We start from the raw sequence: 26523 nt of genomic DNA on the forward strand, positions 1-26523 counted from the left end.
AACATAAGCTCATCACTGTGCTGCTTCTCCTTTCACTGTCCAGCTACAAAATGAAATGGGTTAAGAGGAAGTGGATTGAATGATGCTGGCCATCAGACTGAGGACAGCTAGTGGTAGAGAAAAGTACTGAGGGAGAGGTCTCTGGACTGAAGTTGCACATTGCAGCAAAAGCTGGTTTTGTTATTGTTATTTTACCTTTTATGGGGCTAATAATTTTATTCTTGATATTTTTGGCTGGAATTTTGCTTCAAAGGCTTTAACAAATGATGGCTGCCTACATATAAAAGTGGTTACTCCAGACAGGCCATCTGTTATTCTAGCATTTACATATATTGTCATTTCTGCTTGTGTAACAATTACAACAATGTCTCAAATAAAGAATCACAAATATGAAAAAAAGGCTTCAATAATGCTGCTTGAAGCTTGTGGAAAGATTCACAAATACTTTGTAAAAGATTGCTGGCTATACTATTCTTATAAATCTGAAGCCCATAAGTAAAAGCCCTTGGGGTCTTTTGATAATATGAACAATTTAGCTTTATGAAAGACAGTACATACAAAGTTCTACTTCCACATGTACCTGGAAAACCCTTCAAGTCACAAAATGTAAAGTGATACATATCAGTTGCCATTTTAATTATTTTTCTACTTTTTTTTGACCCGGACTCCATTAACTCAACGGAAAGAAGCTTGGCACAATTTATAAAATGGTGACATGAAAAGCTGCTTTCAAACACATGACCACTGCTGACTTGACAACGACAAAAAAGGCACTGACATCCTAGTTTGATAGGATTTTATGGCAATAATTTTAGCACTGTTTATTTATGTTGGCTTAGCTAATTATTTACTGCTGTTGACATGCACAGATCCTGGTGAATCTGCTAAATCAAAACTTTTATAGGAGGGGTAACACAAATACAAATATTATTATTTTTTCTTTCAAAGTGAGATATTATTACAAAGTTAATATTTGTAGTGTTTTTTGTTTAGTGCCTTTTTTCCCCATAAAGCATCTGGAGAAGTCTATGAATTTTTAAACTGGGAACCAATTCAAAATATCTGTGAAACTTGAATTGCTTTAGAGTTATTTATAGCCTTGGTTTAATGGGTAAAAAATGCTTTTTTTTCTACAAGAACAGAAAAACAGTGCATAAGTACCTTGATATGTTAACATAGTATATGGTACCATATCAATTCAATTAAGCATGTAGCAAAATGTGTCTTAGATTTAGCATGTTCAACCATAGTAGGAAACAAAATCCACTAGGGTGTATTGGAACTTAATGTTTCATAGAAACGGAATGCCCATTTGTATAAATTCTTTTAACAAATATTTTTAGAAATCCATTTACAAATTTAACTTGTATGATAATTAATGGAATACATCAATAAACGTTGATGTGAATAATTCATATTTCATTTAATGTCACTAAAGATAGTTCTTTATAAAGTTGGGATATCTATAGGGAGGTAGATTTTTCGGCCATTGGAAAATTCTGGCATTGTCATAGTATTTATATACTGTATATGTGATATGGCTAATAATATATATATACCGGTATATACACACACACAGGTCGTTTTCCCAGAGTACATTCACATTAAAAGAACTCTTTATTTAACAGTAAATAATTTGATTAATAAAACATCTCATTAATTTTATTTCCTAATTTACATTTAATACTCATTTTATTTGAGAACCTCCAAATTCATCTGCAGCATTTAACAAATTTTAGAGGCATGAGCACAATAGAACTAAGATTATAAAAATGTTACTCTTTTTTGCCAAATAGTATATGGTTACCCAGAGATAAATTCTGTATAATAGAAAATAAATCTATTTCAAATATAAATCCCTAACCTTGACCAACATATTAAATCCATATTTTATTTATTTTTTGTAACCACAAATATAACACAAAGCAGAACACTAATAGCATAAAAATAGGCAGATTGCAAAAATAAGACAAAGGCATTGTGGCCATACAATGCTTACTCCACATAGATCAGCAACATTAAAATAGATTTTACCAGACTTTCCATATATTCATTATAATTTCCTTTAGAAAATGATGATTCTTCGGGGCAGAGGTCTGACAGTACAACAATTATACATGCGTTTCAATATAAGAATGTGTATGAGATAGAGACTGAATGAGGGCATCTACTTCAGAAGAAGCACTTTCACAGTCATTTGTTTCACTTTTCTGACAGATGTCCAAAAAAATATCAAGGTATAAATGCTTCCATTCTTGAAAGTCTCTAGACGTGAAACTGGGATTTTCCAGAAGTTTATCAATAATAGCTACTTCTCCTTCTTTGGCCTGAAAAATTAAAAACAGTGTTTTAGAAATTAGGCATACTGCATTAAAAATAACAAAATGTGTTCTCTATTACATAATATTTATCTCAACAAAACATTCAATTCAGATGCAAAAATTTCTCAGAGGCATAGATTATTTTGTATGCATTAGTTATTAAATCACTGGAAGGTTTTTTTCATGTGAACTAGTTTTTTATTTGATGCATAAGGATAAGGGAAACAGAGCTTTTAGTTCCCTGAAAAGTTAAAAAAATTGGGAGATTTTAGTGAAAACCATTAGCGGCAATAGAGAAGACAAGTAAAGGTGCTTTTTAAGGATTCAAATGGCTTGTGGCAGAGAATGAAGCTCCTTTTAACTTTTATGGAGCTTGTATTGTGTCTTAAAACTGCCCCTATTGTTCAAAAAGTAGATTTTATTTAAGTAACTCAAGTAAAATTATTTCCACTTCGCCAAATTTTCTGAACTCAATTTCTCCAAAATAACTCCATTACTCCCTAGGCATAAATCATTGTATTATTTATCAACACTAGGGATGAGCTCAGGTTCAAAATGAATCTGAGCTCCATTGAACCCAGAAGCGACATTGGGCCACCCTCCCAATCACTTTCAGGCTGGGGCATTCCCCGTCCTTCAGCTGCACATAAACAAACAGGATGAGGTTCACTCTGCTGCCATATTGGGGCTGAGTGGGACTCTGATAATAAGGGGAAGAAATGCAGGGGGCTCCCATGAGAAGGTGGAAGCTTCTGATGTGAAGAAGTGGCCTTTTGATGTGAAAAGGGAGCTTCAGATGTAAATAAGGAGCTCCTGATGTGAAGGGGAGACCCTAATGTGAAGGGGGGTTTTTAATGTGACGCAGGGTTTCTGATGTGATGGAGCACCTGATGTTTTTTGCTTAGGGTCCCCTAGACTTTTGCACACATTTAAAGGGTTGAAAACACGTTAAGAAACTCAGGGTTGAAGTTGACTGGTTCCTGTCTAAATTGGCCTTATCTGTATGCATGTGAGATAGGGACCTTAGATTGTAAGCTCTTAGTGGTTAGGGACTGATGTGATTATGTACTATGTAAAGCGCTGTATAAATTGTCGGCACTATATAAAAACCTGTAATAATATAGCACAATTTCAAATCTTAAATGGAATATATGGAGTTTTTGATATACTTTTTTCATAACATCTTGAGTATAATATAATATTTTTTTTTTAGTATGAATGACTTAACAGATACATTTTTATTAGACAAAAGTGGTCAAAAACTGAGCAGGTAGTGTTGGGCTGCCTTAGAAATAATTTAAAATAAAATTATCCAGAATCCAGTAAAGTCTAAACTTCAGTCTAAACAATGCCCGTAGCCCTGCAAGAGTCACCCACTTGGACAGGTAAGTGTTCTTATTTCAGGGGCTGGTTCTTGTTCAATATCTTTTGATGCAGCTGTAGTTTTAAAAGCAATTCAAATTTGCAACCTATTTTGATGATTTAAGCTGTTTAAATGAAAACATGGCTATAAATATTTTGCTTTTTTTTTTAAAGTTAGATCAGGTCTGATTACAGGAGCCAGTGATGCAGAATCCAGGAAATTTCTTAAAGCTCAACTCTTGCTCACACTGCCGGTCATTCATACCAAAAAAAGACTTCTACTGGATAGCAGAGTGGTAAGTTTGCAGGAAGTAGTGACAGTGATAGGGTTAGTATTTGCAAGAGCTGCTTTTTTTTAACCTCCACATGGCTATTTTTTTTTTATTATAAGCTGGAATTTTAAGTTAAACTATATCACAAATACATTAATATATGCATATACAAGGGAAAACCATAATCTGGCACTTTCATTTTGTACCGACACATGGCACACTAGGCTGTTGGTCTAAGTGCAAGTACACTTTTGCTGGGAAGAAAAACCAATCCTTTCCTGGTCAGTTCACATGCATTGCATGGATTGCATGGATTTTAATAAACATAAAATTGTAGACACCCATCTGTTTGCATTTATACTGTAACACATATTTGACTTTCCCTTATGTACTTGTTGAGTGCTACATAGGTGGGTCATTCTATTGCAGTCACGAGTCTTAAATGTAATGATAAAAAAATGCTGGGAATAGCAATGAGCCAAATATATGAGCAAGAAGTGACATTTCTGAGTAAGTCCATCACTTAGATCACAGAATCCCCCAATACAAGGAAACCTTGCCGGTTTTAGAAAATCCTATCTGGCTGCAGATTGAACTGAAAAGGTATTTTCTAGATCTTTTTTTTTACACTTAATAACAAAGATTCTTTTTTGTATATTAAGTTTTATTGTAAGTTTTTACACATGTAATGTTGATTTTTTTTTATTAATAAACATAGTTACTCTTAAAGACTTTAATTCACTTTTATAGCACCATAATTGCCTACATCACTTTAGAGAAGAACCATTAATATCACAACCACAAATATCCTTGCCAAAGTCATATAAAACACACGAGGCTCATTTTATGCTGAAGCTAGTTAACCTACTGGTATACTGCAAGTTGAAATCAGAACAGAACATTACTGGGGGGGGGATTTAATTCAGAGTCCCAAAGCAAGAGAGCTAACCACTAACCTGGTCAATAAAGGGTCAATCAAAAACCACATAGCATACCCCTTTGCTGAAACAGAACACTTTTACTCACACTTTTTGCCAAAATTAAAAGTTCCCTAAAGATAAAATGTTTAGTCTTTTCTGGAGTTTATATATTTTGCAGTGTTCACATAATCTGGTACCTGAAAAACTAAGCACAAAAGACCCTAAAACAACTTAATCTGGAGCTACTGGATTCACAACCACCTTCTAGTATTATTTATAAACAGCAGTTGATAATTCACTTAGACTTATAATTTGATATAGCAGTATTTTTTACATTTATGAATTGTAGTTTTCTACAGGTACAAGGTGATGAGCCGTAACAAAATAAATGTGATTTTTAGTGGCAATAATTGTATCAATAATTGATACATATGAAGATGCTACATACAATATAGTGCAGGGACATTCATTGACATGACTGTGTCCTGAAGCTCCGTAAATCAGGAACATCTAATACAGAAATAACGCCCACATTCCCTGCCCCTAATACTTAGTGATGGCCAATCACTGTAATGGTCATCCTCACTAACCAATAGTGAATTATAGAAGGTGGAGGAGTGGATAGTCTGAGAAGCAGGAGGCATCTTAGGTAGGTTGTTCTCTATTGCTTTAACACTCAGAAAAAAAATCAACAAACCTAAGTTAATTAAACAATCCATAACATCCTATTTTGTTTCAACTTCAGCCTAACAATTAAAAAAAAAAATACATGGGAACTAATTGGAGAAAAGAAAACAACACAATCAAGTTCCTGCCAATAGCAACCAATCAGGCTCAGTCTTATTGCAGTCTTCATCTTTGTTGTACAACACATTAGAGTCTTCATCTTAAAGTGACACTAAACTCAGGAGCTACATTTTAAAAATGCATTCAAGTCCCTTCACTACTAACAAAATCACTCAGTTTTAGATCTTCAAATGATCTCTGAATTCATGCGGACTCTGCCCTTCCTTCTGGAGGGTGACTACTTTTGTTCCCCATGGTCCCTGTGTGTGTTGTAAAGTAGTCACCACTCCAAGCTCACTCATGTGATAGTTAACTAAATATGAGATTGCAGTCTATTTGTTTTGACTACAGACTACTATGGGAGTGAGCTTGGTGTGGTGACTACTTTACAACACACACACACACACACACACACACACAATGGGGAACAAAAGTAGGCACCCTCCAGAAGGAAGGACAGTGTCAGCATGAATTCAGAGATGTTTTGAGAATCTACAGCTGAGGTATACACAAATAAGCTACATTTTTGTTAATAGTTAAGTACTTGAGTTTAGTGTCACCAAGATTAAAAAAAACTAAAAAAAAGAATACCTTTTTTGGGGGGTCACCTTACGTTCATTACGTTCAGACAATTACATCCATAGAATTTTGGCTCAGAGTAAGGAATTTCTCATTTTTAATTGGACGCATAAACTCAGATCCTGTGTTACTTCCATATGGAGGATTTGTGAACAAGGATTTGATTTCTACTTAAAAGCAAACTTATTCCTATATGAAAGATTTTAAATTAAGCCATATCATTAAAAAAGTCTGTAAATATTTACCTTTCCTGGAAGGTAAATTAGGATAGGGAAGGGTTAAAGTCCTTATATTTCCTAGTGCTGTGTGTCTGGTAAGGGGTTACCAACACTTCCTGTGCTGGTGACCACTGACACCAAGACAGAAAGAAAAGGGAAATACAATTGTATACTAAATAGGAGAAGAGGGGCAATATCTTAACAGGGGATATGATCTAGTGACAGCTGTTACAGGTTGGACTTCCCCTCACTTTGGGAAGATTTTTGAGACCTCGTGTTCTGTCTATGGTAGTGGAGGTAAAGGAAAACCACTCAAATGGGGCACAGATAGCAGTCACAAAACACAGAAAGTTTTGATTTGTTCTGCTTTAACTACAATAATGATTATATGGCTGTGTATGTAGTTATACATACAATACACAAATCCTTAATACCATCACAATTTTACTAAAGTTTCCCATTGACTAGTAAGCAAAGCATCGATCATGTAATAAAAGAAAAAAGAAAAAAACTATGGACACTAGGTTTTTAATATGTGCTGTAAAGCCCTTTTAAAACTTAAGGCCACTGGCAGAACTTCCAGGGTTGCAGCGGTTGCAATTGCGTCCGCTTGAGGAGAAAATCCCGTTCAGCTGCCTCTCTGATGCCCGATTCAGTAGTCGGTCTCCTCGGCAGCAATGTGCAGCTTCCTCCGCCCACTCCAGCTGCTATGGGCTGGGAGGAAGCTGCACCACCACTATTGGCTGGCAGAAGGACAGTGGCGCGGGTCCTGAGAACAGGAAGAAGACTGGGCCACCATGCTGACTGGAGGGTTCACAGGAATAGGAGACATCGCTGCTTCCCCACCCCCCCAACAGGAGAGGAGGAAGGCAGAACATCAGATCTATATCTACTCTAAGTCTCTGTACTCTGCGCCCCCCCCTCTGTACTGTGCATCCCTTGTACTGTGCCTCCCCCCCTGTGCTGTGCATCTCCCCTCTATACTCTGCCCCTGTACTGTGCGTTATACCCCTGTACTGTGTGTCATACCCCTGTCCTCTGCGTCCCACCTTTGTTCTCTGCCTACAACCTTTTTCATTATGGGTGGAAGTGGGGGAGGGGCCTCACGTTTGATTTTCGCCTAAGGCCTCACAAAGTCTAGAGCTGATTCTGTCCCGCAGAATGTGCTGCAGGCCACGCTGGGCAGCACATTCTGCTGTGTGAGGACCCTCTCGACTTTGCCCCACCCCCTGGCCACAGAGACGAGGATGAGGGCCCTGCAGGAGACAGAAGGTAAGTCTGGAGTGGGAAGGGGGGGGGATGCTGGTGTAGTGGGATTCTGTAGTGCTGACTTCTATTATAATGTATTGCTGGGACTTGTAGTCCCGCATAGCTGGTGGTAATCTACATTGCTGTATGATGATTATACAAGTATTAAGTAGGGTTGCGCCAGTGCCAATGCCCCAATAGTAAACGCAGATACCGGTGTTCCGTCGAGAACGCCGACGTAGTCGAATTTGACTACCTCCGCATCTGGTTTCCTCGAATTTGACGACCTCAGCATCTGTGCTTGTGCACAGACCAGTATTATCGAGGAAACCGGGATTTATTCACAAAGTATCTTGTTTAAATCGTTAATTGTGACTGTTAATATTCCATCCGTCATTCACTGTCACACATCATTTCCTGCCATGGACGGTATATTATTAACGGTCACAATTAACAATCACAAACTAATACTTTGTAAATAAATTCCGGTTTTCTCGGTAATCGAGTCTGTACGCAAGCGCAGATACTGAGTCAGCGTTCAAAAGAACACCGCACTTAAATTTTAATCAAGTGGCTGCCTGAGGTCCCGCGCTTGCTGGGGAACTCGACAGCCTTCCTGTTAATATAGGGTGCCATGGCGGTTGGAGGGGTGAGGGGGGGCGCTCTTCATGGTTTTTTGCACCGGGGCCCTGAAGGTTCTAGTTACGCCTCTGGCTAAGGCACAAAAACTCATTCAAACATAAGAAATATCCAATGTGTACACTAAAAGCCCTTGAAAACCCAGACACCACTGAGTTCCACATAGCCTGTGCAAGAATGAGAGTTGAAGGTGGGAACCAGCAGGTCCTTCCACTACAGGCCGCCTGCAGAAAACTAGATGGAGGCACAAATTCAAGAACCTTCACCCTGCACAAGAACCGAAAGCACGTCTGCTTTAAATTAAAACTCTAGCACAGATGCAAACTAAAAGAGTTGTTTCATGTACAGATCTGGAAGAAATGCCTGTTTTACCCAGATTTTAGCTTTGAATAACAATAGGGCAATATGGTGGCTCTTGGGTACTGATTAGAGTTGCACAGATACCAAGTACAGTACTCGGTACAAGTACAAGTACATGTACCGATACTTTTGAGCTCCAAGACTACACTAGAGAAAAATTCAAAAGTTAGGAGGCAGCTGTCATTGGTAAGGAACACACGGAGCTCCTGGGATTTGTACATCTCTGTTTTAATGTACGATTTTGTTTTTATAAATATAAATAAAGGGATGCACAGATACCAGTTTTGCGAGTACTGGTACTTGCCGAGTACTTACAAGTACTGATACATTTTTGTTTATTGTCATGTGACAGTTTTTCTAAAACAATACAGACTAATGATTTCAGGACAGTGGTGGAGTGCCAGAGCCAGGTCCCAGCTGGAACCGCTGCAACCCTGGTAGTTCTCATGAAAATGCCAAGTATCTGCACTGGTAGTCGAAAAGTATCTGTGCAACCCTAGTACTGATCATAAGGAGTATTATCGGAAAAGAAATAAGGAGATCTGCACAGTGAGCTGTGTATTTCTTACAGATGATCTACTAATTAAACCTCGATAGTGCAAATAGAGTACAGCTACATTTACTGTAATTATTTGTTGGTGTGAGACAAAATCAATTCCTTTAAAGAGAATTTCAGTCAAGACAATAATTATTTATGGATTTACATACGATCAGGTGAATGATCACTGAGTATTTTCTTTTTTTTAAATGTAAACTTCAGGAGTATGCTTATAGCATTTTAAAATCTCAGCAATGCCCATTTTCTGATGCTGTACCGACTGTCATGGCAAATATTTGTGGCTCTTTTTAGCTGGGATCACAGAGTCTGCAATGGTTAGCATGGTTGTGTACATACACAGAAACTTTAAAGTGAAAGCTTTGCCCAAAACAGGTTGCTGTAACTGAGGGCCCTTACCAGCTATATTTACCTGCCATTTACATCTTTACTGCTTCACTTTCCAAGCAGAGCATAATACCTTATACTTCCAAGTATGAGGGAGTGGCCAATATCAAAGTCTGAGTAATGGCATCTGGGGGTAGGCGGAGGGTTCTTAGTTTTGTGTAAGCTCTGGCCAGAGCATCTTGGAGCTTACATAGGTCTGTGTGAGGGAGTACATATGGGGGGAAGGGGATAAAAAAAAAAAGAACATAGATAAAGCACAGGTTCCCTGGTCACATAAAGGCCTTTATAATGCCAATATAGTATGTGGCTAATTTGCCTTTTTATAAAATACTGTATTCAAATACAATATACAAGCACAAAAGCAGCGGTTTTTTTTAGGCATATTACTGAATTTCAAGTTTTGCCTGTAGTTCTCCTTTGACTTATTTTAGGATTATAATTTCACCTTGGGAATGAAATCCACATTTACAGTATGTTTAGATTACAGACTTAAAATTGTAAAAGCTTAGTACTTAAATAATGCCCCAAGGTCCAGTTAGAACTTCTTTCTAATGTCCTACCTTTAAAGTGCTTTTCAAAATGCGCAGTCTGTGTAGCTTTTCATTGACTACGGGATCACTACATCTTTTAATAAAAGACTTCTTGTACTCCATTTTGGTTGAAAGCCGCTGTTCTCCAAGAGGGGATAAACTGGCCTGTTCCAGGGCCCTGTAGAGATCTTGTAATGAGTCTGCTGGCTTCTCGTTAACAGTTTCTGTCATCGTGGAAACAGAAGGAATGGAGCAACATTAACTGGACAATAACTGTAAGCCAGCATCTTTTTTTCTCATTTTATAGATTGGCAAACTCCATCATCGCTTGTCACATTTTAGTTTTATATGACACAGACAACCAAAACAATTTCTCCAGAAAGTTGCCAGTTTCTTTTAAATTTGTAGTGGGACCTAGAAGAAGGGAGGTTATAGATCTACAACTTAAGACCAGATCAACAAATAATAATGTATTGCGAACAAAGTTGGGTTCGCTTGAGTTGACTTTACAGGGCAACAGACAGTGGAAGCTTTAATTTTTTAGCAGTAAAGGACAATTTTTATTAAATTTTTTTTTAACAGGGAGGGCAATGTAAATGAAGTAGTCCATCTTTCACCAAGGGTTTGTCTGTGTTATGTAAGCTTCATGCCCTTTTCTAGCTTTTAGTCTCTTTTCTCAGAAATGTGAACTCAGGCTGGTTCTTTTGAAATTACCATATCATTGCTACTAGGGATGTCCCGATACCGGTACTAGCATCGGTATCGGGACCGATACAGGGCATTTTGACAAGTACTTGTACTTGTCAAAATGCACGGATACATAGCGCCGAAGCTTGCGCTATGTTTTTTTTCTTACCTCGCCGAGCGTCGCGTCACTGCTCCTCCAGTGGGCGGCGCCCCAGGTGGGGGTCCTAATTTAGGTGGTCGGCGACTGCCCAGAGGACCCCACTCAGAGCGCTGCCCACCGGAGCAGCAGTGATGCAACGCTCCTCTTCAGCTCAGTGCCGAAGAGCAGTGGCGAGTCCGCGCTGGTCTGGTGGGAGGAGCTCCAGGTGAGATCTTAATTTAGCTGGCCAGCACCTCTGGGCCAGCTAAATTGGGACCCCACCTGGAGCTCCTCCCACCGGACCAGCGCTGACTCATCGCTGCTTTCCCACACAGTGAGTGAGGGCAAGGGCTCTATTAAGCAGGGGATACATGTAAATCTATGGTCTCCAGTGTATTAGCAGTGTGTACTCTATATGTAGCACATAGAGTACACACTGCTAATACACTGGAGACCATAGGTTTACAATTCTCCTCTGCTAACATGAATGGATTAAATGATCCATATGTAGCCCTGTACTATGGATCATTTAACCCATTCATGTTAGCAGAGGAGAATTGTAAATCTATTGTTGCAGTGCACTCTATATGTACATGTACTATATATATAGAATGCACTGCAACAATAGATTTACAATTATCCAATGCTAACATGAATAGGTTAAATGATCCGTAGTACATAATAATACATAACATGTAGTTGTACTGCGGATCATTTAACCCATTCATGTTAGCAGTGCAGAATTGTAAATCTATTGCTGCAGTGCATTCTATATGTAGTACATAGTACCTGTACAGATTCACAATTCACTGCAGCAATAGAATTACAATGATCCCCTGCTAACATGAATGGGTTAAATGATCCGTAGTACAACTGTTGCGATCCTGCCCAGTGCCGACTACGAGAGGCACCTAGTGAGGCAACAGGGATTGGAGTGAAACTGAGTGAGGGAAGCTTGGACATGGCTGGCTGTAAATCTATTGCTATAGTGTACTGGACGTGTGTAATGTATATGTAGTACATATATACAGCACACACCTCCACTACACTACAGCAATAGATTTACAATTCTCCCCTGCTAACATGAAAAGGTTAAATCATGATCCATAATACATAACATGTAGTTGTACTATGGATCATTTAAAGTCACCTGTCCCTTTAAGAAAAAGCATCAGTAATTGGTATCGGCAAGTACATGAGGGGAAGTACTTGGTCCTGGTATCGGGATATCCCTAATCTCTACACGTATATACCTTGTAGACTGGCCGGCCACTCACCATACCATAGTATCATAGAACTTTAAAAAATTTTTCCTGAAAAAGACCTCAAAGTCAAGCTCATGTATTATGAATATGTGAAAGCAGAAATCGCTTAGGTTAAAGCAGTGTTCTTTTAAATAGAGGACATGGTTTGCTACCAGCTGTAGACCCCTAATGATTTTAATCAAATGAGAGGGGAGGGGGGGAACAAAAAACAAACTGCAGGATGGATGTACTAGTGTTCATAGACTTGTGACACGACATGAATAAACTTGTATTGGATGTGCCCTGAGCTGCTGTGCCTCCACAGGATCTCATGAATGCGCAGCACCTCCTACATGCTGCTCTCACTCAATGGGAGAGGAGGATCCCAACAATATTGATTAGCCCCGCCCACAGTATATTACATTTAAATGTAAAACTTATGGTGCATTTTTGATTACAGGAGCACATTGCAAAATGTACTCCTGTATCATATGGAAACTAAAAACGACAAAAAAGTGTACCCCATAATTCTTTAACTGTATGGTTGGCTAAGGAACACAAAATGCCTTGGCTCGGTTTTGTAGAACCCAAAATTTACTCAGGTTTATACAGAAATGAATGCTTAAGATAGTTTTAAGTGAGAGCGAGTCATTATTTACTTAACATTTCTTAAAACTGGATTATGGGAAGCCCTAATATAGTGTGGAACTAATAATCATTGTGACTTGGAGTTCTTTTAATGGAATGCGTTATATGTGCTGGCAGTGTTGACGTATAAGCAGGACAAAAATGCTGGAGTCTGCCCGCAGTAGATTCTTCTGTCAACTCCTAACAGCCTGTGTTGTTTATATTTTTATACCACTAATTGATGCATGCTTTAAATCTTAGTTGGAATGTATTACTGCTCCGAAAATGTCTAATTTAATCTGGCAACTCTGCTGATCATAAAAAACATTTAAGATTGTAATGTATTTATTAAATGTATACGACATGTTATGTTGATTTAAAAGCAGTATCAGGAGGAGTGCTTGAGTAATGAGAGAACATAGGGACTGCTATTGCTGACCTCCTTATGAAAATACTGGTTGCCTGGTCATACTGACCCTCTGGCTTCAATACAGAGTCACTGACCTGGAACAAGTATAAAGATGAGGCAAGTCAGACGTTTTGATCTGCATATTATTTCTGGGTTAGTGACTTAAAATTACATTTAACTCAAGTGTTAAATCTTACAAATGCATTCAAGTACCCTATTAACACAAATGTAATTCTTTTGTTTATGACTGGGCTGTAGATACTCAAATCATCTCTGAATTCATGCTGACTAGGGATGTCCTGATACCGATGCTAGCTTCGGTATCGGGCCCGATACAGGGCATTTTCACAAGTACTTGTGAAAATGCCCTGGTACCTAACGCCGATGCTTGCGCATCAGTGTTGATTTCGTATTGCCCGACGCCCGGGCAATAGTTCCAGGCGCCGGGCAAACGAGAGCAGGGGGCGTGGAGCGGTGACAGCGGGGGGCGTGGAGCGGTGACGGCAGGGGGCGTGGAGCGGTGAACTCCTGCCGCAATACCGCCTGGGCGGTCTCACACGATCGTGGTTGAAAACATGAATAGTTTACATGTTTTATTGTTCTAAAACAGTCTTTAATTAAAGTTCTTCATAATCATAAACAAATTGGCCTAAAATCATGTCTATTGTTTTTTTTTTTAAATGTCCCTTTAAGAAAAAGTAATTTCTTATCGGTAATTGGTATCGGCAAGTGCATGAGGGGAAGTACTTGTACTTGGTCTTAAAAAAGGGGTATCGAGACATCCCTAATGCTGACACTGTTCTCCATTCTGGAGGGTGTCTACTTAAGTTCCCCCTGGTCCCTGTGGGTCAGGTAAAGTAGCCACCGCACCAAGCTTGCCCTTGTGATGGACTACAATCTCACGTTTAGCTTACGAAATATAATTATTATTGAATTTATAGCCCATCATGGGAACAAGCTTGGAGTGGTGCCTACTTTACTATACACATAGGGACCATGGGGAACAAAAGTAGCCACCCTCCAGAAGGACAGTGTCAGCATGAATTCAGAGATGATTTGAGGATCTACAGCCGAGTGGTACTCAAATAAGATATATTTTTTTTAATATAATAAATACTGGAATGCATTTTTAAGGTTTAACTTCTAAATTTAGTGTGACTTTAGGACAGTACTGAAGACAGAGGGTCGGCATGACAACTTGGCAATTAGCTTTTCAAAGAAGAAATTAACAATGACAGCCCCCATAATTTTCTCATGGAGGGCTACCTTTAAATTGTAACTAAGGGCAATATAATCATTGCATATATGATGCGGTTTGTTAACAGTTTTTATTTTTCTGAAAAACAGTTAATGCTAGTGACAAATTCCATTGTATGAGCAGTATTTTTTTTTGCCCATAGATACACTTTATCAAGAGGTTTAGTTCAGTTACTTGGAGGTTAAAATGAAACATGGCAAGCAGGAAGAACACGACACAGATATGGTGATTTTAAGTTGACAGTTTATGCGCTCTGATATGTACAAATAGGGAGCATAAAATGCAATGATTCAGTCTAAAGTGTATAGCTTTCTTCCTGTTTAAAAGACCAACAGACTGTGGAGGCACTTTTAACGGTACAGATCTTACAAACACAAGTTTATATTTAGTATAGGCTTGCTATTGTGCTGGGGGGGCTGTTTTGCAATTATTGTTTGCCGAAATACGGTTTTCCCACAAAACTTATGCTGATGACAGCGAATTGGGCTGACAAGGTTCTTTATCAGTACGATAAGGGATTTGTATGGAGTTGCATTTTAAAAACATGAAGAGACGGCATATATAGCCAGAACGTTTTAGTAACACAAAACAACCACCAAATTTCTGTGACAAAATATATACAAATAAAGACAAAAAGGTATGATCACACTTTTTAACACACAAGATAAATGATGCATTACTAAATGAAATCTACACAGAGGCTACCAAACCAACGAATGCAAATTATAAGTCTATACCACAGCAGGATCTGAATTACCTTTTGGTCAAAAAAACAAAACAAGGTAAACTGTAATGATAATCAAAGATTTCATGGCGCAGGGCCCAACCGCTGGCTCATAACCATTACAATAGCCATTTAATATATTGCCCTCAGTTTCATACAATTCTGAGCAAAAGTCAGATTCTGGATTTATTCCACAGCCTATCTGGCTACATATGAAAATGAAGCAAACTGACTGCATTGAACTGAAATTGTAAAAAACTCCAGAACAGACTCAATTTCAAATTACTCAAAATGTATCTAAACCCAAGAACAAAAATTAAATGTATTGCATGTTACAAGTTTCTATATGTGATGGCTGCATTATAAAAATATTTGTTGATGCCGTCAGAAATCCAGTGTCCTTGTAGCTTCCTGTGGACTGAAGTGAAATCTCAATCATTTTCTCTGCACCGTCCCCTAAGTAATTGGGGTGAGGAGAGGGGAAGGGGTTTGTAGTCCAAATCAGGAGAGCAGCTTAGGGTGCCAACCCTGCTCCCCTATAGATACAGTATGGTATGTGAGCACTGTCACCCTAGGACAGCAAATGCGCTTTTTCCAGAATCACCAAGTTAAAAAAAATTAAAAAGCCTAAAAAACTAAAGAAACGTAATGCAGCCACTACATCTAACAATGGGTTAGCTGAAATATTTTACATTTTTGTTTTGGGGTTTAAAAGGAACTCCTATGTGTATGTTAAAATTAATAAAAATAAACATTCATCATATGGTACAGTCAAAAAGGTGTTCTGTAATCAGAGCTAAACCCAGCACTTCTGCCTGAGGCAGACAGAGAAATGCCCCTCCCATCACCAATACCCACAATAGTACTAATGAAGAAGAAAAAAACAAACAGACATGAGCAGGAGAAAAAAATGTCCCCAAAATGAGAAAATTCCCCAGTGTTGGTGGTTAGTGAGAAGTAAAAGTACCCCAGCTTAAATGGTCAGTAGGAGGAAAACAATGTTCAGCCTCAGTGGTTCGTAACATAAAAACTGTGTTGGCAGTCAGTAAGGGGAAGCAAATGCTCCAACATTGGGGGTCAGTAGGAAGAAAAAATTCCCCGGGGTCAGTGGCAAAAGTTAAAAAGCTTCAACTTTGGTCAGTAGGAGGGAAAATACCCTAGCAGCTGATGGTCAGTAGAAGGAAAACCGCACTGGAATCAGCAGACGGTCAGTGGAAGATGAGAATTCCCTGATGGTGTCCGTGAGAAAAAAATACAGAGGACTTTGAGCTGAACTAGGGACTCTGGATGGCGCTGGGGGGGGGGAAGCTCTGTGGGGAGCTGGACAGCTGTGCAGCAGGCCATGCAACATTGTGGGGGGATGGGGGTTATAGAGGCCTAGGAAATTCTGCAGCAGGATGGAGGCCCTATGAGGGGACGGGGGGTTCTAGAGGGGGGTTGAAAAACTGTAGCAGCTTGGTGGGCACTGTCGTGGATAGGGGCTCCAGAGGGGACCTGCCCAGTAGAGAGGGTAGAAGGGGGTCTTGGGAGAATGTAGCAAACTTAGGGGCACTGTAGGAGGTTAGCAGGCCCCCAGAGAGTTTAGGGGACACTGTGGGGGCTTGAAGCTCTGCAGCAGACTGGCAACAGCACTTGTAGTGGGCTGTGTGCAATGGATTCTCCACCCCCCTTTTTCTCCACTTGCAATCAGTATGGGTACCCGCTGGGAAGTGAAACTCCTTCCTTTCCCAGAATATGTGATGGGTCACATGACAGAGAGCAGGAAAGGGACTTCCCTTCCATCGAGAGCCTGTATCGATTCTATTGGTCTGTAGTTGCAATACATAAGGGAAGGCATTTATATGCATCTCCCCATCGTCAGGAACGTAGAACTAATGCCCATAGCATAAGGAGGGCTCGAGTTACTACACGCACTATGGCACGCAGAAACGTGCATAGTGACAGACGAGCAGTAACTGCGCATGTGCGTGTGCAGCATGCGCATAATCGCGTGCAAAGTGCACGAATTGGCGCCAATCTGCCTATTTAAACCCCAAGCAGCAACTGAATCCTGAATCGTGCGTCTTCCTGCATCCAGCTTCCTGCATCCTTACCAGCAGGTGATCAGCATCCACAGGCACTGGTGTCTCTCTACGTCCGTGCGCTACCTGTGCCATCTCCAGGGGTGCTCTGACGAGAGTTACAAAAGGAGCCTCCCTCATCATTCAGACCATACCAGGTACGTGACACCCATGTTGCCAGCTGGAGGAGTGCTTGGTGTTGGCACAGGGCACCCCCTGCCACTCTGCAGAGTATTCTGGATCCTGTGTTGGACACAGGATCCAGGCCACCCACCAGTGCACCGAAGATGTGCTGCTCAGGTCCCCCATGTCTGTAGCCCATCAGCATAGAACTCAGCTAGGACTGTCAACACTCCTTAGAATTTTTGGGCAGCAGAGTCAACATTGTCAGCTCACTGCAGGCACCAAGGAGCTCATTGGATTTCTGCCAGGGTCAACAGATGTTTTTCTATACTTGGTGTTTTAACTACCTTACGTCCATGGCCGTTTGTGAACGGCCAGATGGACGTCTGCTCAGAGCGGGAGGGCGTCTTAAGACGTCCTGCCCCTCCCCCCTCTCGTGTCCGCGCTGAGCGCCGCACACGAGAGGGAAAACCGTCAGCATGTAAACAGCCAGCGATGGCTGTTTACATACAAGCGGTCAGGCGTCTCTAGAGACGCCCGATCGCTTGCAGGATCTGCGGGTGTGCGCCGCCCCCCCCCCAGACTTTTATATTTTACCAAAAAATTGGGGTGAAAAAAAATGTTTCATAACATTTTATAGGGAAACATGTTTTTTTTCAAAATTTAGGGTACTTTTTTTGTTATATAGTAAAAAATAAAAACCCCATTGGTGAATAAAAGCCACCAAAAGAAAGCTCTATCTGTCCCCAAAAAATGGTATGAAAATCGTTTCAGTAAAGCGTTGCATGACGGAATAAACATCAGTCAAAGTACCGCAGCGCTGAATACTGAAAAATGGCCTGGCCAGGAAGGGGGTGAAACACTATGGCCTTCAAGTGGTTAAACATGTGGAAACGTGATCGGCAGGCCATACACTTTAAACTTTAAAAAAACTTGTTCTCTAACACTCCAAGTGGGCTCCTGCACCTTTGGATCCATTTCAAGTAACAAACATGTTTTAATGAAAATATCTTCAAATAAAATATTTTATTAAGATCTCATTTTCTTTCCGTGCATTAATGATTTTATGGTTTAAAAAGAAAGAAAATAAGGAATAGAAGGAAAAGAAGAATGCAGATTACAAATCGTTAAAAACCTTTTTCAGTTATGAATAGAATAGGAAATGGTCAAACCCACGTCAGCTAGTTGGTTTGTTTCTTTGCAGAGTCTCATTGGGGACATTCCCCACTTTTAAAGAAAACAAAGTAGTGAGAGAAAACCCTTGCAAGGTAGGTGGAAATCCTCTCCAAGATACCTGTCACCCAAACAGGAGTCCCTATTGGAAGATTTTTCCTCACCTCCACTCCCAGTGACAACCATAACATTTCAGATTTACCACCACTTTTTGTCCCAGTGACAGTGGTCGTCAGAACAAATTTAGAGTGGGTTCTTCCCAGTTAGGACACAGCAATAAAGAAATGCAATACATAAGTTTGCAATACATAAACTCACTCTATCCAACTAAATGAACTACGTTTTAGTTACAGGTACACTTCCTTGACTCCCTAAGTTCAATAGTGATTTTGGGGGTTGGAGGAAGAACCCATTATGGGGTGAGGATACTGGTATCCAGCGCACTCTGAAATGTTGAATACTGGAAAGGTTTTTCAAGGCTGCAGCTCTGGAATGGAAGAAAGGGTAGGGGAAATGGGTCACTGGAGATGCAAGTATAAGCTGTCTTCTATTGCAGAGGATTGCTGCATTTAAGCCTTTAGAGACCTGACAGGATTTAAACAACATCTTTGAAGGTTTCTTGAACTAGCAAAATATAAAATCACATCTAAATTACTCAACTTTGATTTGCTCTATTAGCTGTGCTATGTTTTACCACTCCAGGGCAAAATAAAACAAAATTTAACAATGCAAACTGAACTGTCCCAGCTGTTTTCGCTGAAGCATAATCAACTATGATGGGTTTCAACTTAAGGTGGCCATACACCTTACAACCATCGCAAGACTTTTGTCTTGTGATGGTTGTAAGCTAATTAAGCTAATTAAAAGCTTGCACGATCTGCCCATCTTGGACAGGCAGATCGTACTTGCTATCATCGAAATGACTGCAATGCTGAATGGGCAAGTTTGTGCTTGCGCACACCGGCCCATTCGGCATTTTATTTCATAAATTAGAATCGGTCGCACGCCTTCCATACACCTTGCGATTATCGTATGATCGCTGGATTTCCCGCGATTATCATGCGATAATCACAAGGTGTATGGGCACCTTTACATGGCTGACCCATTCACATTTCTGGATCGTTTTAATTGTCATCTATCTGAATCAGGCCTAACATTTTAGGCCTCTCTTACTGCAGAACAAAATAAAGCTTTGCATTTTCTTCCTTTACAAATATTCGAAATCCCATACTGTTGCCCCTTAAATTCCCACTGTACTTCAGATTGCAGTCCAATATAGAAAAGAAAAATCGAAAATGTACACATTTTCATGCTTGATATTTCTACTTCTGTTCTATTGCCTAGTTTAGGCCCTTTCTGCAAATACTCATTACAAAAAATAAATAATATACTATTAATTATTTTTAACATGTCCAGTATTATGACTGGCTACATGCTCAGTAATTAAATATATAAATGAAGAGCACAAATATATAAGCAACATCTTAGTAAAAAAAATCTAGACAACCAAAGATTAAACTCAAAGACTTATACTTGGAAATTGACATATGTTCACAAGTTCGTACTGAGATCATATAACACCCATATTTTTAAAGTAGATCTACTGATTTATAGTGTTTCACAAGCTTTTGCTTTTTTTGACATATAGCATATGTTATCATTCATAAAAATGACCCTAAATAAATCACATCAATGTACATTAATGTTTTAAAAAGACTGAGTGGGCAACTTGACATGTTCTCTCGTAAGAACAACCCTACCCACCGAAACTCACTTTCTCCAGGCCTTCTACTTTGTTTCTGCATCAGAGGCAAACCCTGTGTAAGCTATGTGTCAGCTGGTGTTGGAGCTTACACAGGGTTAACTTCCTCATGTGACAATGTTCAGTACTGGTGATTGGTCGCTGAAGGAGCGCTGCATCCTGAGAGGGGGGTCACCTGCACCTTCATATTGGAAGGACCAAGTTTTTATCAAGAGGTAGGGAGCATAAAGAAGGAATAATTAGGTTGGGGGTATTCCTACAAGAGGGCCCGTCTTTTCCCTGAATCAACAAAATGACAGATTTTTTTTGTAAAAACTTGTTTATAGCTATAGTATGTAATATACATACAGGGGGCAGGCATATTTGCTTTATACACATGCAGTCTATTTGGCTTTTTGCTAAATAGCGCTGTACGCTGATTATACTTAACTTGTGCCAATACAGGTCTATCACTCTCCCAACAGACACATTATGTATGTATCCTTTATCCCAACATATATTCATCAAGGAGGTTGAATTGATCCCTGATATATAACTAGTTAAACCCATTCTATAGTTTACCAATAAATACTTGCTTCATGACTTTCACATTTATTTAATCACTTTTGTACTTTCACCATATCGGAACAACTAGGCAGAACATGAGTTCAGATTTTCAGGAAGTACTGAGGTCATAGACCGTCAGGCAACTAGCATTTTCAAAAACAAGTTAGCCATTAGCCCCCTTTACTTCTCTCAGTACAGTCTATTTAATCTTTCAGTTTAAATCTGCTAAATAAATTCCAGGTGCTTCAAAACAAAAAGGTGTGCAAAGCCTTACTTTAGTTGATTTTCATTAGAGAGCAGACATGTCCTGAGTAGAAAAGCCTTTCCCTTGCCAGTATGTGTAGATGATACTTGTTGTCTGTGACCAGCATTGCTGGTTGCAGAGTAGGTGAGACCACAGGGTGCAGAGCTTCCACACAGTAAGCAGTGGTCCTTCTGAACAATATTCTAGTATGCTGGCAGGGGACATGCTTTTCTAATCAGACTCTGGCCGCTTTTTGTAAATTATGTTTTTATTAAGTCTTACAATAAGCAAACATTTACATGTGATTAACAAGAGAGCTATAAATTGAGTTATGTACAATAAAATGGTCAAAATGTTTCCAAATATATAATGAGGTTATAAATATTGTAGGAGGGGAATGAGAAAGGGGTAATTTAGCGTTGATTTTCTGTATGAGAAACAATTAGTAATTTTAGAATATATAAAATGTAGGAAAATTACAATTAAAAATGTTTATCTTTTGCATATAGTATAATTTTTCTAGTGTAATATGATCAGACGTATACCCTTTCCATCCTTTGAGCGTGGGTGTTTTGTTTTCAATATTTGTGTACACTTTAAAAGCTAAATTATTACTTTTAAAAGACTTTAATCAATAATAATCACTTGCCCCGCTTTTTACCCTGGATGGGGACCAGACATCCAGCACTCTTAGATTTTGGGGGTGGGGTGCACAATAGCTTTGCAACAGAGGCAGAAGTAGTTCTGCAACAGATTTGTGATTGGCAGTGTTGGCTGCTTTTTAAAAACAAACTGTAAAATGTTGCACCTGCACCTTTTGTTTTTATGCAACTGAAATACATTTGTTGTGCTTTTAGGAATTTTCCTAGAATAAGTCTGTCTGAGCTCATGATAGGCCCATCTATTTTTGTTATCTAATATCCTAATAGCGGAAATTGTTACTCTTCCAGAATAAATAGTGATATGCCTAACTGAATAAATATGTAGTTAGGCTGACAACTCTAGTAAAAAGGCACTTTTGGCTACTGGTGTAATGGATTTGTTTAGCTTAAAGCACTAGCTGGAAGCTGTAAATCTGCAAAGACATTGCTGCCAGAACAAACAAAAAGTCTTCCTAGGAACTCAGATCCTCGTGTTATTTAAAACTGAAGCAACAAGACTTGGGGCAAACGGTTATGGTGGTTTTATACATACTGTTAATGTATGAATACTGAATTTAATGTAAGATTGCAATATGTATATGCAGCAGGCATGCATTGGTAATTAGAAATCTTTTACAACTTTTCTGCAGTTAAGAAAAACCTTAAATAAGAATGATCAGAGGTACAGGGTGAGACAAATATGCCACGTCAATCTCCGATAGGTTTGCTCTGGTACTACCTGTTTCCCGAAAGTAAGACCTAGCACTATTTTTCAAGATTCCTGTAATATAAGACTTACCCCAAAAATAAGACCTAGTTTGGTGGTAGCATGTGAGGGGGAACTTGAAGAGCAGGAGAGATGGTATCAGCCTGAAGGGACATACTGGGGAGGGGATGACAGGGGACTCCCTCCGGCCAGCGCAGTGACAGTGAGCACTCCAGTACCATACTTCACCAACTGCTGTCCCCCTGAAGGCACTGCTTATTGTAATGGTACTGTACTGTAATGTGTAACGGTAAATTATACCGTACTTTACCGCGCTGTCCGCTGTCTGATGTCCCCACTGCTGCACCGCTGGTACCACTGTCCCTGATGGCAAAGAAAGCTGACACTGTTGAAAGCAAAGCTGCGGAGGGAGCAGAGCGCATTAGCCGATACTTCCTCTATAGCACTAGTTACTGTGACAGGCGGAGTGATACCAGATAACTTTGGATTGTTGTACATGAATAACTTTAGATTGTTGTACATTTTGTTGCACATAAAAAAAAGACATCCTCTGAAAATAAGACCTAGTGTGTTTTTTTGGGGCAAAAAAAATATAAGACAGTGTCTTATTTTCGGGGAAACACGGTACAAGGTGTCTGCCTTGACATGCACAGGTTATTTTTATATGCCCAGTTTAGCTACAGATATGCTTTAAGTGCTGGACACCTAGCAGGGTGGCAAACCACCGTGCAAACTACTAGAGAGAGATGGAGGGAGAGAGAGACAGAGACAGAGAGATAGAGGGAGATTTTACCCTTCCATTTAATTAATTTACACTTTTAAAAAATTGTTGCAATATGGCAACTTGTATAGAAATATTGTACACCTTGAATGTACAGAATGCCACCCCCTTCACTAAACCTGCAATAAATTTAACTAAGAAATCTATCAGGGCAAATTCACACAACCCTAAAGCAACACAATGCCCAGGCCAGAATCTGGTAGTCTTCTCTGAGCCGCTAGACTTGTAGTTCCTCCCTAATAGTTGATATACCCCACTGCTGTGGCATTGTCCAGCTGACTTTAAGACAGATGACTTTGCAGTTAAGAGATCCAGTTGGAGGACTAACCAAATTGCGAGTTCCAGTATGTTAATCAGGAGATAAATTGCCTCCAGCGACCAAGTCCCCTGTACTAATGAGGTGCATCTCGAGAATCTTCCAGAGCAATGGAGACTGATTTTACCAACTCTAGGGCCAGATCCTTAACAAACTCCTCCCCAATGGAATACTGCTGAGCATAATGCTTTGGAGGAGATAACAATTTGTCAGGGTTAAATCAATAACCATACAAAACAGGTTTTACCAGCTAACTTACTGGGAAAGTTTTAGCAGGTGGGGACTTTTTTTTTTAGGGTGCATAGACTGGTAACCTTAAAGACTTAGGATTTAGGTCACTCCAGATCTAGATAGGGATGTACTACATTAAAAAAGGACCAAAAAGGAAGCCTTAAGTCTAGGAGTAATGTCAGTACACTGAGGCTCATCCATAAAGGATTGGTTACCCTTGTCATTCTCAGTCAAACATACAGAGGCAGCAGCAGACAAATTTAGAGACAGACTCTGAAGAAGTGAAGAAGCACACTTGCACCCCTGCGTTCTGGGTCAGCAGTTATGACATTGATTTTAGGCATGAAATCTGACATGGCCAAATAATATTCCTCCCTGAATAATGCGGAGGAGGGGGTAACACATATGGGAGCAAGAAAGCCTCCAAGATGTATGAGGACCCCAGCAAGGAGGGGCAATTGTCCAGACTGCCGGTGCCATGCCCTTGGGCAGGGATGCTGCAATCTGCCCCAGAGCTATTAGGGGATTGGGAGCTGATATGACCCACAGCTCTGCTTCCTTTGTGCCTATAGGCTGACATACTGCAAGTATGTAAGTATTTAAGTGTGCAGGTTGACACACAGGCTCAGTAAGGTATGTAGCCAGAGCTCTGAGCATTAACCCTTGTGTGGGCTCAGTCAGATGGCAGTAGATCACATGCCAGGCTCTGGAAGGGCAAAGCCCAGTGACCTAACGCAGCGGTGGTCTAGAAGGCACCTTGCAGCCCCCAAATATGGTCAAGAGAGTGCCAATGTAGAACCCAAGAAAAAAGCCCCATCCCGAAAGTCGTCAAATCTGTGTTTGCTTTTCCATTGTTCTATTGCCTTGCTTGAGAATAATGTAAAAAAGTCAGTGATATTTACCTAATGGGTAGGAGCAGCATGACCTTTTCATGGCTCAGGCCAGCTTGTCTGTACTCACTGGTTATTACTGTATTATTTCATGGACATCATAGCCAAGACATGCTTACACTGTGTTAAATGTCAAATGGTGTCCGGAGCCAAGCATAGTTATATTACTCACCAACTCCGTTAACCCCCACAGAGCAGCAGTTCACTTTGTTCAGGTTATTAGGTACGCTTCATCCCTCCGATTGAATTGCATACTGTGCACCTGTCTTTGGCCTGTGACAGAAAGCTTGCAGTAGCCAATGAAAGCACCCAGCATGTGCAGCGGTACACAACATAGGATATGGAAAGTCACTGCTGCTGGTTACTGAAAGCAAACCTATACGGAGAGAAATATGAGTGGCCACTGCTTCTTTTAAAATTTCTAGATGCCTGGTGTCATGCTGATCCAGTGGTTTTGATACTTTTAGTCCCCGATTTTGAACAGGCTACTGCATACTTTGTTCTGGGAACTCACTTAAGCTATCAGCATGACTTGAAGGCATCTAGGAAAGGTCAGCTTCCATACCTTCTCTGTTTGTTTTTTAAATAAAATTGTCTGCAGCAGAAGGATAGAATGCTTAACGGGCAGCAGGAGATCGCACTTACCTTCACATTTTTCCTTTAGAGTCCCCAGCACCCTCTCAAACTTAACATACAAATAGTGACTTTGATGCTTGCTACTTGCAAAATCATATGCACAAATCCCACTACTGTGACATTTCCTAGGCATGTTGATGGATCATTTACACCCCAGTACTCAAGCAGAAAAACAGAGAAGTAGCAGGAGAGCCCTTGGTGAAACTAGAGGGGAATGCTAAAGTATATACAACGCCAAAAAATTTTTTTTTTCTATTTTGTTGTACAATAAAACCTTTTAACAACATAAGGTATTCACGTCTCATTCTATCACATATCCCAAAAACTATGGTTTTACTTTGCCTTTTGGGAGGGTTAAACCACTGTAAATTTTGCCATCTGTCTCAAGAATTTCCCCTTTGCTACCTGTCACAAAGATTCAACAGGAAGTGGGAGCATATCTGTCCAATGTGAGTGAAATCCCCCCTTAGAAAGTTGTCATTGGAACAAGTGTTACCAATGGAAAATTCTCCCTCTGTTCCTATTCTGATGGCACCTCAAGCTTTTAGATTTACTCTCAGGTTTATTCCTGGTTACATTGGTGATCGTGACAATTAAAGAGGGTGAACTTCCCCAACATGGACACAGTCAACAATAAAAGACTGTCAATGGTTCTTGCCCTCCAAGCTATACTTTAAAAGTGGTTGAGATTTTCTGAAATAATACAATTAGCCCTAATTCTGCCTTTGTTACATGACAGGAAAAGATATAAATTATGGTTTAAAAGACCTAATTTACCAACCGAGATATCTGCAGCCTGAGACATCCTCTCCAAACCAATACAATTTAAGTTTGTGCTACAGGTAATTAAGCGTCTCATAATATAAATGTGTAATTGAAACAATTTATTAAGAGACCCATAGAAAGACACCCATAGAAAATCATTACTACTGTAGGCTCTCTGTCTTTATCAACTTAAAGGCAATCTAACTGCTAGACATGTAACCCTGCAAAAAATGTATTTCGTTTTGGATCTATTTGGATTTTTATTTCTTTTGTTTTTTCGGATTCTGAATCCAAAATCTGATTTGGTTCATTATTTGAATTTCGGATCTGTCCGAATTTTTGTTTCCAAGTGAAGTCACATG

General features: G+C 39.7%; 1 protein-coding gene across 9 annotated transcripts in view; it reads right to left on the reverse strand.

The window, feature by feature from the left end:
- Positions 1-1462: 1462 nt before the first annotated feature.
- CNKSR2 (connector enhancer of kinase suppressor of Ras 2) overlaps positions 1463-26523 on the reverse strand; it is a 284331-nt gene continuing 259270 nt past the window's right edge. For 4 of the 9 annotated variants that reach the window (XM_018562440.1, XM_018562438.1, XM_018562437.1 and 1 more), the window contains 2 exons: positions 10209-10391; positions 1463-2327 (listed from right to left, as the gene is read on the reverse strand). In XM_018562440.1, coding sequence (XP_018417942.1) covers positions 2112-2327; positions 10209-10391 — 399 coding nt within the window. In that variant the 3' untranslated portion in view covers positions 1463-2111. Of the gene's footprint in view, positions 2328-10208; positions 10403-18750; positions 18787-26523 lie in introns of all 9 variants that reach the window. The other 5 variants (XM_018562433.1, XM_018562436.1, XM_018562432.1 and 2 more) reach the window with 3 other exon arrangements.

Source organism: Nanorana parkeri, unplaced genomic scaffold, assembly GCF_000935625.1.
Source record: "Nanorana parkeri isolate BGI_ZX_2015 unplaced genomic scaffold, ASM93562v1 scaffold577, whole genome shotgun sequence".
Lineage (NCBI taxonomy): Eukaryota > Metazoa > Chordata > Amphibia > Anura > Dicroglossidae > Nanorana > Nanorana parkeri.